At 36.1% G+C, this 18,038-nt stretch overlaps 2 protein-coding genes across 11 annotated transcripts in view; both read left to right on the plus strand.

Moving 5' to 3' along the window:
* LOC126812093 (uncharacterized) overlaps positions 1–18,038 on the plus strand; it is a 174,436-nt gene that overhangs the window by 14,893 nt on the left and 141,505 nt on the right. For 3 of the 9 annotated variants that reach the window (XM_050538319.2, XM_056098948.1, XM_056098949.1), the window contains 3 exons: positions 562–686; positions 974–1,190; positions 1,502–3,194. The exons of 5 other annotated variants lie outside the window; for them this stretch is intronic. In XM_050538319.2, coding sequence (XP_050394276.1) covers positions 562–686; positions 974–1,190; positions 1,502–1,665 — 506 coding nt within the window. In that variant the 3' untranslated portion in view covers positions 1,666–3,194. Of the gene's footprint in view, positions 1–561; positions 687–973; positions 1,191–1,501; positions 3,195–18,038 lie in introns of those variants that run through there. One more of the 9 variants, XR_008786120.1, reaches the window with a different exon arrangement.
* LOC126812122 (uncharacterized) lies at positions 8,553–16,967 on the plus strand. 2 transcript variants are annotated; one of them, XM_050538375.2, is made up of 8 exons: positions 8,553–8,878; positions 10,752–10,778; positions 11,487–11,599; positions 13,609–13,789; positions 14,125–14,223; positions 14,488–14,586; positions 14,895–15,026; positions 16,041–16,967. In XM_050538375.2, exons 1-8 carry the CDS (start codon positions 8,842–8,844, stop codon positions 16,499–16,501), a joined length of 1,149 nt encoding a protein of 382 aa, XP_050394332.1. In that variant the 5' UTR covers positions 8,553–8,841; the 3' UTR covers positions 16,502–16,967. The 2 variants fall into 2 exon arrangements, with proteins under 2 accessions (XP_050394332.1, XP_050394333.1); XM_050538376.2 differs by having other exon boundaries at positions 14,898–15,026.

The raw sequence follows: 18,038 nt of genomic DNA on the forward strand, positions 1-18,038 counted from the left end.
CCAATAGGATCTTGTACAAAGGTATAGGGGGCCAATCTCATTTTTACGTGGGGGGGGGGGAGCTATCTGTCCGAAAAATTTTCTTTGTCACCCGAAATTTCAGAATGAATCAGTCATGAACTAAAACGAATTTTCCACTATGCTGTGATGGTTATTAATTTTCAGTTAATTATACAATTACATAAAAATATAAATTTACAATATGTTAAGCAAAAAAACAACTTAATGTTCCCCATTCTCTGATGTTTATGCCCGAAAAACGGAATCTGCGCCTGCAGATCCCCCCCCCCCCCTTACCCCCACCCTTACGCTCATGGCCTTGTACATATATTGTGTGAATTCTAAACATGTGTAGACAATTTCCTTTGGTCTGTAGTGGCTATCGATGTATAACAACTTCATGTGAACTATATTCTATTCACCTACTAACTAGTTGCAACATTTAACTACGTTACGGGTGAAGAAATACATCCCATTTCATCTAATCGACTATTCACTACTAGTCGTATGAATGGATGACAAACACTGTTCTAGACATTATGATTACCTCTTTTATTCTAGGATCAGAATGTGAAGGTACAAATATAAAGTCCTATAAAAATAGATCAATATTTACCTGGATGTATCAATATCGCTACCCGATTGGAGCAGTTATGATATCGAGGATCGATAGCTCACGAAAGGAGGTGGGTAGAATGACTGTTATTCCTGTACAGCCAAATACAAATCTAAGCCAAACAGATTTAATCAATTTTTCTTTGGTTCCAACCCTGTTTTCGAAGAATACTCCACTCGAAAATAGACACTATAGGTTATTTCGTTCGGGACTAACAATTGGTTCCATTTTATTTCAATAATTCAGGAGATGTATCTGCTATGCTGATTAGTTGGCAAGCCAACCAAGACATTGTTACCGTTGCTTCGAAAATGTAAATATCAGTCGATGACAACATGTATTTTATATCTTAAACAGGAAGACGAACTGGGGTATTGGTATCAGAATAAATTTGTACCTGACGCATTATTTAAAGGCAGGGGGGAATTTAATATAACAGAGCTGGCTGATGACAGAAGGGAGATAACTATAGTTTTGATTAATACAACCGGAAGTGACTTCAATTCAACATACATATGTAAAGTGATATCCGCTGATGGCCAGATTTGTCAGTGTCGATTAAAACTTGAAAATGGTAAATATTACAAATACTTGTATACAGTGTCAGCTTCATATGGTTTGTCGCCGGTTATTGCTGACGTTTCATAGAGATATGAAGTTTAACGTCCACTCGACACAAACTAGGTCATTTTGGGACTAACATATGGTTCAATTTTAAATTCTCTTGTGCTAGGCGTCTTTAGCAGTGGGGGCAGCTGGAGGAAATTGAGAAAATACACGAGATTGGACTCCTCACACATACCTCTCAGATATATCGGTAATAGTACCAAAATTCTGTATTCCCAAGATAATTTTTTAAATACATTATTTGTTATATTTATATAGATTTAAACCACGACAACTATACAGCTCCAACTGGTATAACCAAACCACGTGACAAGATCGTATCATCTATAAACTCCAGTCCAATTATTGTCGTGGCTGTTATAATTCCAGTACTAGTAATAATCTGTATACTGACGACAATTCTTGTGGTACGAAAGAGATAAAAAGCTCCTATCCCTCCTCAATGTAATGAAAACGAACCATGCATGTAGTAGTAACAATGATAGTAGTAATTGTAATATGAAAGAAAAAAAACATTAGTAGTATCAGTGATAGTGGTATTTCCGATATGGGAGAAGCGATATCTTTGTCACCTTCTGGGTAATATAAATGGATTTATTTTTTGGCGTAAGGTCGCAATCTTACTACCCCCCCCCCCCCCCTCAAAAAAAAAAAATGTCCGCGCCTGCAGATGCCATTAAGTATATTTATAAAACTATAGATTATAATTGTTGTTTTTTTTATTTTTACAATTCCTTTTCCATATGTTTGCCTTTTTTTAGTATCACCTAAATCATAAGACGTGTAATCTTCTAAATTAAACAATTTTATAGTTGTGTATACAAAAAGTATTAAAAATGTATATGGATAGTTTAATAATTTAAGTTGTATATATTTGTCAAGTTTGTAGTCTGGTTTTGTATATTTGATATGTTTGTATTGGGTTTTATATATTTGATAAGCTTTATACATATGATCAGTTTATAGTTTTTTATAATTGATATGTTTGTATTTGGGTTTTATATGTTTGATAAGTGTTATATATTTGATAAGTTTAAAGTTTTATATATTTGATCATTTAATAGCTTTATATATTTGATCATTTAATAGCTTTATATATTTCATAAGTTTAAAGTTTTATATAGGTGAGCTTTTTATATGATAAATATAACAGTTTATATATTTGATAGGCTAGGCTTGTAGTGTGATGTTCTATTTCATAGGTTTGTAATTTGATGTTATATTTGATAGGGTTGCAATTCGGTGTTATGCGATAAGCTTGTTATATTTCAATTGTTTGTAATTTGATGTTATAATTGATTAACTTGTAATTTGATGTTATATTTGGTAGAGATGCCACGGTGGCTAAATGAGTAAGACGCTGGCTAGCTAGCCTGGAGGTCGCGGCCTCGCTCCCGGTGTTGGCCGAGAAAGTTCATCGGGATTTTTCTGCGTGGTTTCTCCTTGTCAGTGGTGCAGAACGCAGGTCCTGACAAGGACAGCCCTCTGGTGGTTCCATTGGCCCACTTGAAGCAGAACAGTAGGACGTTAAAAGCCATTTCATTTCTATATTTGATAGTTTGTAATTTGATTCTATATTTGATAGGCTTGTAATTTGAATTCATATTTAGTAGGTTTGTAATTCGATTTTATATTCTGGTTTTATATATTTGACCGACTTGTAATTTGCTGTTATGTTTCTTAGGGCTGTATTTAGATGTTATGTCCGATAGGCTTGCAATCAGGTGTTATATTTGATTGGCTTGTAATTAGATGTTATACTTGATTGGCTTGTAGTTTGTTATAGTTGATAGGTTTGAACTTTTGTATAGATAGGATTGCAATTAAATATTATATTATGTTTAATATATACATTGATTTTCTATATATTTACATGAAATTGGTAGGTAACATTTGAAATATTTGTAATATTTAATGTTCATAATTTTTTAGAAATATAACAAATACTTGAGTCTCCTCGTCTATTTGATCTCAGTTAATTAAATAATTGAGTTTAAATTGCAACACGACTTTACTCTATGTACAGATGGCTCAGTTCATCGATGTACAATTGGTCGCTTACAACTGCCTTCCCGAACAATATTACTAAAGTCTACCTAGGGATTAGTACGTGCTGAAGGGGGGGGGGGGAATTAGAACCTAAAACAGAATGATGAGATGTAGACACGTAATATAGACGTTTTCAAACTGAAACGTGGCCTAGTTACAGTCAGTTACCTTTGCCATTTGAGATGATCAAGACTAAACACAATACTAACAGTTTCATGACCAACAATCACGATTAGTACTTCCGGCCATTGATAGTTAAAATTCGACGAAGTTTAGGAAGTAACGCCGAGCAATAGTACGTCCGGTCTGGAGCTAATAAATGTCGAGCCAGATGCAGGGCCGGATTAGGACGAACAGAGACCCAACGGATTGTAGTGCCCTCATATGTAATTCCAAATATAAGCAATAATAAACCATATAATAAATTTGTATTTTTCAAAACGAGATTTTATATACGTCATAATTAATTGAGACAAAGCATGCAGCCGTAAGGAAGGAGAACAACCATGAAAAACTCATTAACAGTTCTTATTTAAATTTGCTACCAAACAGAGCTGATGCCCCCACCCCCCCTCCCGGTGATACCCTAATCATATGTTTATTCTGCATAATTGTTAATCCAGCCCTGGCCTTCTAACGTTTTCAATACGTTAATAATAGCATGATTGTTACCACGGGTAGACGATCGGGAAAATGCGCCTCGGCACCAGAGGATGACCATATTAAAGTTTCAATAGGATAATTTTGTAGCGCACCTCGATGCGCAGAATTTCAACTGCCAGGGGTTAATTTACGTGCACGCCAGGTCAGTTCCATGGGTCGTAACTTTGACAAGATAGAATCGGGCTTCAGACGTTCCTACGTTATTCATTCCCCACACCCAGATTTGAATCTTGGATAATCTAGTTAACAGGCCAGTTACGGGAACGATTGAGGACCGCGGTCTCCAATAACTGAAAAAGAAGTAATCCTTGTCTCGAGAAGTCTTTATATAACTGTAATGTGTTGAAAATAAAAGTCGTTTATTTTGCATCTAAAATCAAAATCAGGTCCCACTAATTTCAAGACGGCTATTTCATGAAAATGTTGTACTGATTACTACTTTCATTTTACCCGGTGTGGATGAATTGGAATAATGTTCCAGAAATATCAACCAGTGCAGTGTTGCTAACATCCAGCTCTTATCGTCGGTATAAACCCACACTTTCTTTTCTAGTTTCTAGTTTACACCGACGATAAGAGCAGAAAATGCTCATCTTCGAACTCCATCAAGGTATTCACCAATTAAACACCTACACCAACAAATATTCATCATTTTCTTTAAAATATTTTTAAAAAATGACACCATTAATTGTCTATGGTTAACTGGAACATTATCTTAATTGTCAGTCTTGCTCTCTTTAAAACATGATAGTATATACGACTTGAGTCAATAACGGTGATGTGTCTAAAATGATTGATAATTCACTGCAACTGAAAAAGTGAATGGCCATATTTCCAATAGATCACTAATAGAAGCACTGTCATTTATTTCATTTGACTGCAAATCAAATATTAGACCGACGTCATTCCAAGTGACAACTTAAAGGTATTCCCTAAATATATTCATCATGTTACTTCTACACTGCTCACCCTTTTCATTTCTGGAAACAATTAGTATCATACATTGATTAACTTCTGTGCTTTTGAAAATAACATTTGTCGATGTTCTGATATTTGCATTATTACCAAAAATCCATTTGTTTTGCACAGTTCTTAATGCAATCATTAACCAAGTATGACAACTGATGTCTCGTCGACAATGATATGGAAAGCATTTTAGCAGTTTTTATTTGTCTAGCAGATTCTGTAAAGTAGATGTGTGTGCTCTCAAACCCCGTTGTCCACAAGCGATTTAGTGGTCCGAAGTGAAAGATAAGTTGAGCATAGTGTACTGAATAATGATTTTTTTTGGTTTCAAGTTATTCTCTGGAAAACAGGAATCTCGGTGTACAAGACGGTCTTATTCTGACTAAAACCCAATCCTGAACAGCATGACCAACCACTGTCTGGGGCAAGTTTATCTAATGCTTCCCCACCAAGACATTTGAAAGTTTTCTGTTGAATTGATCGACAGTAAACCACTTGACTTCTTTAATTAGATCAGAAATTATATTATGAGATGAAGGTCATATTAAACAACCTCCTCAAATAAAACATGCCCAATACACACATCGCGGTAAGCGCGGTACCACATCGAATTTTGACAAGAAGTTGAATACAGAGTCGGATTTAATTTCCAAATGATAAAGTTAATATACTGAAGTATTTATTTCAACCACTCTTTCATAACTACACTTCAAATATTCAATGAAATAAAGAAGGCAGAAATGATATGGAAGTGAAGATAAAAGCCAGATCAAATATGCAAATTAGGCTTCCATGAAGTATACATATGAACACTTCGGTGGAAGTGAATATGAAGTGTGGAATCTTCTTCTTCGTCATTGATATCTGTAATACTTCAATAGCATGGTATCCATTTTCTTGGAGTGTGTTTTATCCTTCTTCGTCAATTCAACATGGTGTTTTATCACTTCAATTAAACATCTTGCACACGTCAACACGGTACTTGTAGAGTGCTTTATTCACTTTGGTCCAACTTCTTTTAAACTTCAATTAACTTAACTGGAGGCCTGGGTAAAAAAAACAGGTGGTCCTGGAATGAATCAATCCCAGTGTTGACGAAGAAAGTTCTTGGATGCAAAAACCAGTGTCTAGTTTTCATGGGCTAATGTCAAAGAACACTTGGAATTCAAACAGTAGACAGAAACGCCACTGTCCCGGCAAAAGTTTCCTCATAAAATTTCGTACGAGAGTCTTCATTATCTCAGTTGACGAAGAAAAGTCACAAGGTTAACACGGATTCATTTCTATGTAGGAGCATCAACTTCGTTTTATTTAAGATTTTGCCCATTTCGGCTGTATGTGAAACCAAGGCACACTTTAATATCGATTATTTATTACTATTTTAGAAATATTACAGTGCAATTCACACAATTACAACATCAATATTCATAGACTTAAGAGGTCTATCTTGTTTTTTTTGGATGGCGCCCGACTATAGCTCAATTTCCTTCACAGGTAACACATGGAAATACGCCAACTCAGCAGCTATGTCGCGAAAAAAACCCAGCTATATCTCCGACAAAACAGCTATATCTCCGACAAAATAGTGCCACATACAGCAGCTTATCGGACAGGAAAAAGGGAATAGTGACCAACTTTGATGCCTTTAAGAATAAGAACCATTATCGTATTCACTAGCTTTTCCAAAATGAGTGTCCTACATTGCTGACAATAACAAGATGCATCGTCTTCTAACAGTCACGCCGAACAGAACTGTAAGCCAAAGGGGAGGTAACTCTTGAATGCTATCGTGCCACCAATGCTTCACATTTATTTTGAAAAATAAACTGTTTTAAACTATAGCCACTATCGTATTAACAGTGTTTTAAGGCAAGCGGGTCAACCCCAAAATAAAAGATCACGCATTGCTGAAAATTAATAGGGTTCGTTCACACCAATTTGGAAATGAAATGAATCGAAGTCGGAGCAGAACATTTTCACGTTAAAACACATTTCATTTATGCCGAATCGGGATTATGAGAGGATGAATGCTATTCATATTCAGATACTTGGCCTAGTTATAACTAGCTACTCTTGGTAATATTTGCATATAGGCTGGCGTATCTTTGTTTGGTATGCAAAATGAAATTCTCAGTAACAGATTAGAATCGCATAACAAAATAGGACACTGTGAACAGCATTGTGGTGATATTGGGTTTCTGTGGTTTAGCATGCAGCAAAGAGCGCGATCGATTTTCCTACTTTTAGGCCCGAGGCCTAATTCATCAGTGGACCCCCAGATTTATAGAAACATTCCGCTGGTGGGCGCCAGGTCAATAACCTAGTATTCCTATTGATCAATCCAGACGTGACGAGGAGAAATCTTATACATGAATATCGTTCACTAGTTCATATACTTTACTATTTACTAGTACACTATGCTATATAGTTCATCTTATAATTCCTATGCCATTTATAAAGTAGATGTGTTTGGCCATGGTATCATGCGGATAAAGTGCATCTGGCGAATACAGTGCTATAGAAATAATTGAATGAAATAAATAAATATTAACATATAATTTATGTAAGAGGCCCATTATAAATCAAAAACCAAGACAGTATTAAAAACTTTTTGAGATCCAATAAATCTTTAGGGTGATTCCCCTATTTGTTTACCTCTTGATTCTACTTCATCGCAGTCATGAATAACCCAGAAAGGAGATACTATGGAATGAATGAATGCAATGTTGTTTTATAGTACGTCAGGCCATTCTCCATATATGTGCTTTGAGGAAAATCTTGCCAGGACAGAGACGCTACGGCCTACTCTTATATTGTATTCCAACTGCCAAGGGGGCTTTCACGCCCCCCCCCCCACAATATTTACACGGGACCTCTGGTTTCGGTCCCATCCGAACGACTATACAGTGTGCCTTGTTGGGTCCTCGAAGTTGTTAGAACTTTTGTTTAATCCTTTTGTATTGTACAATGAAATGTCGATGCAATAAAATAATTTTAAAGTCAAAATATATTTTGGTTTCAAAAGTTATATAAACTATTATGAAGACATCTATTAACACGACAACAATATAATTAACCCTCTAGAGCATCGGGTAATAGATTTAAACAATTAAAATAGTTCGGCATTTAATGATTTACTTTAAAAATGGCTAAGTGATGCCAAGTCTCGAATAACAAGTACCGTTGTTACGATAATAAACTAATCGTGTCAAAACTTCAAACGGTGATAACTTCGCCAAGAATAAAGTAATTTGAATGACACGTACAATATATTCATTTTGCGTTATCTATTTTTGAACTATCATAGAAAGAAGAATAGCTCTTTATCTAAATCTATAACGCATCTTTAACTACCACAACAGTCGTATTTATTGTATCCTGTTGTATGAAAATTTCATATTACCGGCCTACCACTTGACTCAATCCATTGTCAGTGACTATTAATGTAGCTACAGAGTTTATTTAGGTTTCCGGTCTTTTGATCTTGACGCATAACACATATAATACAGTTTAAAGATCTTGATCTTGTATTTATTATTTTCTTACAAACTGAACAAATGGTGTTCGGGCGACTAACATGATTCATTAAAGGACTTTTATGTAACCAATTTTTGTTTGATATGTGTTTTATAAGCATGCACAAAAATTAAATTAAATATGACGCCCTACTTTTCTGCTCCTTCACGGGCGTAATGTTATGATTAATTTGATGTGATTATGTTCACTTTGGCTACGATATTTGATGCTGGAATAATTACCTCACAATAATTACTTTATTTTATGGATCGTTTCAAAATCAAACAAAACGTGTTATCACAAAATGAGACATATAATATTGCCAATGTATCGAAGAGGATAACCATATTACAAAGAGACATCTAGACTGATTATGAAAGAAGGAACTACAAATAGTTATCAACATGTTTGGAATTCAATATCGAAATTTATTGATGATCAGTATGTATATTTTTTAATCATTGTATTCTGTTATTATCAATTTAATAGGTACATTCCCATTTACACAATATTGATTAAGTGAATATTGGATGCCGCGCGGGTGTTTATGCCTCGGTCGGATGGGGTGGTGGTGGTGGTGGTGGGCTATACAATACACGACTGTTTTTTTTTAGATTAGACCCATAACATCAATCTGAAATAAAATCAGATGTCAATCAAATTTTTGTCACCCGCCTTTCGAAAAAAACCAGGAGACTATTAAAACGGCCTGCCTGCCCATACGTCTGTCTGTCCGTAACACCTTTCTTGGGGACACAATAACTCTCCTTCTAATTGAGCTATAATTTTCAAACTTGGGACATGCGTTTATTATGTGCATGTCTTGATGGTATTAGACGTTGAGCATTTTCTGCTTGGGGTAAGCAGAGATACGCAATTTGATTTGTTAATGCTTTGGGGCACGATAACTTTAGTTCTAATTAAGTGATGGAACTTGGATAGTCTCATTATAGCAATACCTTGATTAAGTTCGATAATGAGTTTTTGCTGCTCAGGACAAGCAAAGCGATAAAGAAATTAATTGGTCAAGACTTTTTAGCTCAATAACATTGATTCTAATAGGGTGGGAATTGCTTCATTACACCAATTCCTTCACTAAGTTGGATGATGGGCATTTTATGCTTCGACTCAGTGGAGACTTCAACCGGATAGGTCGAGACTTACGAACACAATAACACTCCTTCTAATTGAGGTAGAATGTTGAAAGTTGGTTTAGTTCTTTATTAGGTGAATGCCTTGGTTGGTTGATCGAGATATTGGAACACGATAACTTTGGGACATATTGGGTGCAGCGATGTAACTCAACTTATAGTTTCATTATTTCAATACCTTGACTAAGTTCGATAATTTTCTGCTCAGGCGAAGAAGTGATAAGCAAATTTATTGGTCAATTGCAAGACACTGGAACATAACAACTCTGCTTTTAATTGAGGAAGAATGTTTAAACTTGATGTAGATATTCATTAGGTGAATGTCTTGACTGAGTTCTATGATTAACATTTCGAGCTAAAGCTAAGCAGACGTAAGCAATTTCATTAGTTGGTGCTTTTTGATAAGATAACTTTGATTCTAATTGACGGAGAGTGATGAAACCTAGTGTATAGTTTCACTACCAGGTATTTCAAAACCATGACCGAGTTCGATCGTAAATATTTATGTTTTACAAAGAATAGATAATCAGTTTGATTGCTCAATACTTTTCAAAAAGATAAATGTGCAATTAATCAATATGTCAGGTGTCATCTCTCTATTTTTTATATTTTTTTTTTGTTTTTTTTTTTGGGGGGGGGGGGGGGGGGTCAAGGTGGCTAAGTGGGTAAAACGCTGGCTAGCTAGCCTGGAGGTCGATTGTTCGATCCCTGCATTGGCCGAGAAAGTTCATCCAGATTTTGCGGCGTGGTTCCCCCTTGTCAGTGATGCATGACGGAGGGCCTGACAAGTACAGCTGTCGAGTCGTTCGGATGGGACGAAAAACCGAGGTCCCGTGCACACAATGGCGTGCACGTAAAAGATCCCTTGACAGTTGGAATTCGATATAAGAGTAGGCCGTAGTGGCGCTGTCTGGGTAAGATTTCCCTCATAGTACACTGTATAGCGTACGACCGTCTTCATTAGCCCAGTTCGGAGAAGTAGGACGTTAAACACCATTTCATTTCATTTCTTTATTTTGGGATTGGGGCTGGGGACACCAGCCTCGCCAGGGGCTTGTTCAATTGTATACGCCCAAGTGGCAACTTGTTACATTCCAAAGATATTCAGTGCCCAAAGTATTTACAAATAAAATGATCCATACATTTATTTTTTTTTATAATAGGCCTTCTTGTTGATACAAGCTGTTCAGGTATGATTAAATTCATTCATTTTACTATATGATTAAACTGATTAAAATATATTAGGGATTTTTAAAAACTAATATCTGTGTATTCTATTTTGATACATTCAGCAACTAAATAAAAAAAATCACAGTATGATGTTGAACATAAATGTACATGTATCATGGATATCAAAACATTACTGAAATGGACGGGTTTAAAGGGGAAAACCTCAGATGAAAACACCTTTAAATTGCTTCGAGCTATCTTAATCGTTATCACCGAGTTTAATGTCTTATAGTTTCAAATAGTATTATAATTATTGTTTTAAATGCATGCACCTTGCTTTCAATTTTTCAAAGATATGATGAACTGAAAATTTGTCAACATCAGGCAGAAGATATAGACGGGATATGGTCAAAAGAAGCTTGAACCTACGATAATCTTCGCAAAAATCTTTTCTTATTCCGACTGAAACCAAGCCGAGGGATTACCTACATTTTCTTTCTAATTACATGGCTACATCTTAGCTTGGATTAACCATCAAACTTTCGATAATGTCTACAAAATGCAAATGACGACAAGGGGCATTAAAAGCCACGATATGTCTTTTCGTACCATAACGATTGACTTTCATAAACTAACTGACAATTATTTTGTTCCCACTGAAATAAGAGTTAAACAGTCCTGATTAATTAGATATTAATTTTCTGAATTTGTAAATAAATACATTTTAGGTTCCCGAACAATTCCAATTCAAACCGTTAGTGTAAATGGAACAGCCCATATTCACTGGTCAATGAAGTCAACCAATATACACTTCATAGTAATAAAACATAACAATAACACGGTAATTTATTTATTTCATTTAGAATTATATCGATTATCTGAATTTTAGTCTGGAAAAAAGGGACATGCAAATACTGCTACTCAGAATCTTGCACGGTTTACACGAGATTATCGTACAATAGCAGCGACACTTACATCGGGTTATTTAATAAATATTTTAACTTCCCTTTTGGAATACTTTGTCGAAACATGAAGAGAAAATCGACGTATCTTAACATTAGCTTTATCCATTATGTACAATCAGTAGGGGATTTAGAAGCTTTTGAATCAATGGGGGTAGGACCACAATAAAATAGATAATACAACGCATACAATAACAGTGAGCGGGAGAACAAAGATCGCCTATATAGTTGTTGACCGAACGTTATCTCAATTAGATATGCTTCTCAAACATTTTTTAACGTTTGAAGATTTTTAAAAAGAATGGGCCATGACAATAAAGACGATTTCGCTTTTGAAGTTACAATGTAAATTTGGTGAGTTGTTAGTTTTTTTTATTATCTTATCTCATTGTGAGACCTTTGACCACTTTGTTAGGTTGTGTTTAACTAAGACAAAGCCCACTCCCACATACACACGTTACCTACTCCCATATAAACTAACCAGAAGTTGTCTCGGCACCAGGACGTCTTGACAATCAAAACGATGTGAAGTGTAGCTTTGCTCCCTGAGATTGAACATCCTACTTTAATTAGAAGAAGGATTACTATAAGATCGTTTCATGTCGGGTACACTCCCTCAGAATGTCATGCCCTTTGTAAAACGGCGAAATTATTTGACCCGAGCATTTATATTGACTGAGATGTGACGGACAGATGAATTATTTTTTAAAACACATTCTAATAGTGCTGGAATGTAATCTCCGAACAGCGGAAGGCAATAAAACGCGTTTACAAGGTAAGGGCTAATTTAGGGTTCCTACAAATGAGTTTAGCTAATTTATAACTGATTATCGACTGTCTGAGTCAGGGGATGGTTCACAAACCGCTAGGTCACTGGTTCAATCCATGAGTTGGCCGAGAAAGTAACTCGAGATTGTTCATCGTGGTCTCCTCTCTGGTCACGACGGAGGGTTTGGTGACGTTTTTGTCTGTGATCTTTACTGTGATCTGCCATAGGGCATACGTTGATGTCCTTTGCTTTCTTTGCTTGATTAAATGTAATCGTATGTTATGTAATGTTTTTGAAGAAGATGATAGTGCAGTAGTTAAGACAGTTAACCTAGTATTGTTTATAATAAAAGATGTGTTTTTAAGATTTGTATAATGGACCAAGCTAAGGTGAGGAAAGTACATACCTGATGGACTAAGGCTATTAGTTATCTCCTCATTAACGTCTATATTAAATCCATGACATTTTTGGGCCTATTCCTTTTTTTGTTAATTCCGATGATCTTAATTTTTATAACATGTCAAAATAATCTGATAACAGAAGTTGACAATAACGATTCTTTTTCTAGGTCGGCCATAGGAATTATAAGTGGGTGATTTAGTAGGTGAATATCCTATTACACGTGTGGCGTGTTACAAAAATTAAGATCATCGGAAAGTTCAGAAAAAGGAATAGGCCCAAAAATGCCATGGGGTCTACGTTTATGAGGAGATAATTAATAGCCTTAGTCCATCAGTTATGTACTTTCCTCCCCTTAGCTTGGTCCATTGTCAGAAAATATCAATTCAAACATTTGTCATCGATTCACGGTCAATAAGGGCATGGGGATCTCTAAACAGACGAACTGTATGTCATCTCGGCAACATAACTGGCAATTTGAGAGAGAGAGGAGGGGGGGGGTAACTTCCAGGACTTGGAGAAAACCCACGATGTCGGACAGACAACCCCGAACCTTGCCATATATAAACGGGGAATCGAACCCACTTGATTTAGTGACAACCCTTATGATCTAACGCGCATGCATTAAACCATTCGGTCGCCCAACCAACCTTGCGAATTAACTATTGCACTACTTTAGTAATGATTACATTTAGTTTGATTCGTTTTGTTATTTTACAGGTTAACATTGCCCACGGTAGGCCAGATAAACTAATAATCCCGGATGATCGACTATCCATAATTATCAGAGATTCAAAAATAACTTTAACTATAACCAAAGTACGCTATGACGATGCTGGAATTTACACGTGTTTAATAAACATAGCACAAGAAACTAAAGATGTACAGCTCATTGTTTCTGGTGAGTTATTCGTGCACCACTACTATTAACAAATGGTGTAGATATTGCTATACATTTAAACAAGTTACATGTATGGCTCATTATATTATCACAAATAGTTGTCAGTATAAAAGTTGATTTGGGGAGGAGTATTTCGATAGGCTTAGGTCTTAGGTGGGCACTAATATATATTAGACAACCAAATTAAAACGAAATTTTATTTATTTTGTTTTAAGATGTCAAATGTACAATATAAGTAATTTCTAGTATTATATATGGCATAACTACTAGCTGATGTTTTTGTTATTTTATCTGTGGCATAACCTAGTATAATAGTAATTGTTAATTGTTTCTAGCGTTGGAGAAGGGTAGCGCTGTTGATGTCCCGGGAACTGTTCCATCTACCTCCATACGAATGAACGATAAAACTTATACCCCGTGGCCAGGTGATGAAGGTATAACCATTTAAATATTCCATATATAAGACTAATTAAATATTTCCTAATGGCGATACCTGTGCAAGTAAAATTGCAATTTAAGTAAAATTGACCTTTGAGACTGTTTCATTAATTTCTAGAATCATATGTGGCATATCGACTAGCTAATGTTTTAGTTGTTCTATCTGTGATAAAACCTTGAAGAACTTTGACCATACACCATACCTTTAATTTTTGAAATTTTGGCGCCTGTTTTCTACCGTAATTGTTTATTGTTTCTAGCGTTGGAGAAGGGTAGCACTGTTGATATCACTGGAACTGTTCCATCTTCCTCCATACCGCTGGACGATAAAACTGATACCCTGTGGCCAGGTGATGAAGGTACAGCCAATTAATTATTCCTTTTAAGCGACTAGTCCAATGCTCCCTAATGACCGTAGCTATACGCACCTTGACCTGCTATTAATATACGTGTATAAACCCTCTTGCCTGATACCGGCATTGTGCGGTTGTGACTCGCCAACAAAATGTTCCTGGTTCGCATCGAGGTACTGTCCAAGAAAAGGCTTAACTATGGAAATTGTGTCTCGTCATCTGGAATTTTACGTACAAGAATAGATATATAAGTACAAGATGTTAGTTACAAAATGAATCAACTTTCTGCTCAAATAATACCTTAATTCTGTTAGTAGGTTCTGGTCGTGTCGAATTAATCGTTATGGTAGTGATCGGATTGATGGTACTATTTTTTATCCTCCTCGCAGCAAATACGTTGTATTTTAGAAGAAAGCTCATTCGTGGAGAACGAGTGGACAGTATCGGTAAGTATTACTTCAGCCACGCTTAGATAATTGAAAGGATTCAATACATTTGATTTGAGTAACACAAATACACTTGCATTGTCGAATTAATTAAAGTTGATGTGCTGATTTAGCGAAATGAGTATTTGTCTACATTTAAGCTATCGGACCCACCATTGTGTGTATGCCAAGATCGAAACTAACATAAACAAATATTCTGAAATGCATTTTTCGAAATTCCCCGGAGTAGGATCGCCTGTCCAACCGTGTGGGTTTTCTCCGGGTCTTTCGGTTTCCTCCCACTGCCAAAGACCCTACGCGCAAGCGAATTATGAAAATAAAATTGAACCATATGTTAGTCCCGAAATGACCTAGTTTATGTCGAGAGGACGTTAAACCCTCTCTCTCTCTCTCTCTCTGTCTCGCATTTTTCGAAACAATTGCGTTTTCTTAAATGGAACAATACACAAGATCAATACTTTATTTTGATCACAAATACGTGAGTCTTTTAGATAAATCCAGAAAACATTTAAAATATCATAGACAAACCTCATTAGTTTTCTTTTCATCGGAGTTTCAGCGGAAATGTTTTCTTTGTATAGTAATTTAGACCTATGAAATAAAAAAAAACCAGCCCATCTTTACTTTTTAGGCTAGATATTGAGTCATAGCACAGGTGTCAATATTTTACTTCAAGCTGCGGTCACATCTTACGGTCACGCACGTAGTTCCCCGTAGTGAAACTAGGTTGTTATTATGGTCAACTATGTTCAACCGACGGTCACAGTACAGTCTTCGCATCCAAGATCACCATACGGATATTTTGAACATGTTGACAAATTTTGGGCTAACCACGGTCAAATCATGGATTTCGTTAATTACGTTTTTAACTACGTTTAACTAAGGTCTACTGATGTCATCTACGTGCGTGACCGTAAGATGTGACCGCGGCTACATAAAGACTGTGTTGACAAATCAATCCAAAAAAACAACACATTTTATGTATTGTTTTGTAAGTAATTGGGTTTGTTTTAGGAATGGTTGCTCATAGCTATGAAAGTATAAATTCATCTGTACATGGTAGAGTAGAGAACAGTGCAACACATAATGCAGATGACACTTCAACAGTTGTGATGGGTCAGGAATTAAGTCTAAATAGTAATGTCATTATAAACACAGACGTACTGACCAGTAATTTGTCTCTTCCTGATGATCAAGTCGCCACCCCGATATCTCATGACAGCGATGGGGTCAATGAACTGAATGATATATCAACAGTGATGACTGGCCCAGATCATTTGACATCGGCCCTGGAAATACTACTAACCGGTAATACCCGTAGTGCAGCCCGCACTGTATCTAGTGCTCATGCTAGCAATGAACATGGTGAAGAATGTGCTTCCTGCAGAAATAACTATGACCGACTACAGATGAGGCCACCGAATGTGGACAACAACACGTATACAAGTTTGAAAGACCAGACCACAGAGTTATAAATGTGTACAAGATAATGAAAGATTCGTGGCAGTTTCGAGGACATTTTAGGTTGAAAACAGACATTTGCTTGAAATGAGCTAAAATGAAATGGGGTTTAACGTCCTACTGTTCTGTTCCAACTGGGTTAATGCTAAAACGGACTGCAGATTCATTATTAGCAGCCTTTCGTATTTAAAATCTTCTGCCAAGTATTATAAATTATAAATTTAATATTGTTATTCTTAAATTTATAATTTCAATGTTAGAAACATTGACAAGTATAATTATATTGTTAAACTGCATTTTGGGTCTATTTCCTCCGAGTTGTGGACTCATATTTACAGTGAACAATTTTGTAATTAACTAGCTAGTCATATTTTCAGTGTACAGTTTTGTAATTAAATAGCTAGTCATATTTCCAGTGTACAGTTTTGTAATTAACTAGCTAGGTTGTTTCTAAGATCACCAAGTTAAATGAAACCTGTTGCTGCGGTGTAAAATGCTGATTTCTACTGTCGGACATTTCTATATCCAGGATGTCCGAGGGAAAATACTTTCATTTTACATTTTGAATAAGAACCACCTGAGTTTAATAGATTGGTAATGGCTGTTTAGTTTTTTAAATCAGCTGACCCGTGTCCCGTAAGAACAGTTTAGCTTTTTTGGTGTTTCCATACCAAATGCACTTTGAGATTAATTAACCAGCTTGGACCAGGAGCGTGTGTCGATTGGTGAGATTAATTATAAACCAATTGTTTTGAACGGTTGTGAATAGCTAAAAGGTGCAGTGTACATGTATACAGAGGAGGGTTGTGAATAGCTAAAAGGGATGGTGTGCACGTATACAGCTGTACCAGGAATTTTTTTTTTTCAATTTCGAAGTGTTTGTGTTCCGCCCATTAATATTCCTGCTTTCGTTCCCAATCCAGACGATTTTATTCGGAGACCAGGGTGCATGTGTTCCAACCATAATTACATCCCGAGTCATTAAGTGCGCAGTCCACTAGCTCTTCTACGGACGACCCAACCCGAAACAAGTATTCGTGATGTCATTTTTGTTTTGTTTTACCAGAAAGCACAATAGCGGGCAAAATCATCCAGTTACTACTATTTAATATACTTTTCAAAAAAAGTAGGGGATATTCAGAAACAATACAAAACTGCGGCAATGCACTGCTGTTTTTATTAGAGGTAACCAGTGTATGTTAATAACAGGCCAATTGCCTACACATGAACATAAAACAGTTCATATGGGCAGTTTATCTGTTCTCCCCAATCTGACTACACCATTCAGTATGTTGTACTAAACTATGCCTATCGGCACTACGACGCCGTTCAGTTAATACGATACTGTTTTGCTATCGGAACTACATCCCCGTTTAGTTAAGACGGCCGGCTTGTCCTCTTGGGACTAGTTCCTTTAAGAACTGTCTCTGAGCGGACGATGTCCACTGACAGTTCCTATCGGGCCCTATATAGCCGCAATAGGAAAATACCGCTCTTCCCCTCCTCTGTTCTAAGGCTATTTTGGAATCCTTAGCTACTATTTTTCACCTT

Source organism: Patella vulgata, chromosome 2, assembly GCF_932274485.2.
Source record: "Patella vulgata chromosome 2, xgPatVulg1.2, whole genome shotgun sequence".
NCBI classification, from domain to species: domain Eukaryota; kingdom Metazoa; phylum Mollusca; class Gastropoda; family Patellidae; genus Patella; species Patella vulgata.

Excerpts from the sequence above, each read along its gene's own strand:
- LOC126812122 (XM_050538375.2), top strand. The coding sequence starts at position 8,842 with ATGTTTGGAATTCAATATCGAAATTTATTGATGATCA. Across the intron at positions 10,779-11,486 it reads TGTTGATACAAGCTGTTCAG|GTTCCCGAACAATTCCAATT; the intron begins GTATGATTAAAT and ends AATACATTTTAG. Across the intron at positions 14,224-14,487 it reads CCCGTGGCCAGGTGATGAAG|CGTTGGAGAAGGGTAGCACT; the intron begins GTATAACCATTT and ends TATTGTTTCTAG.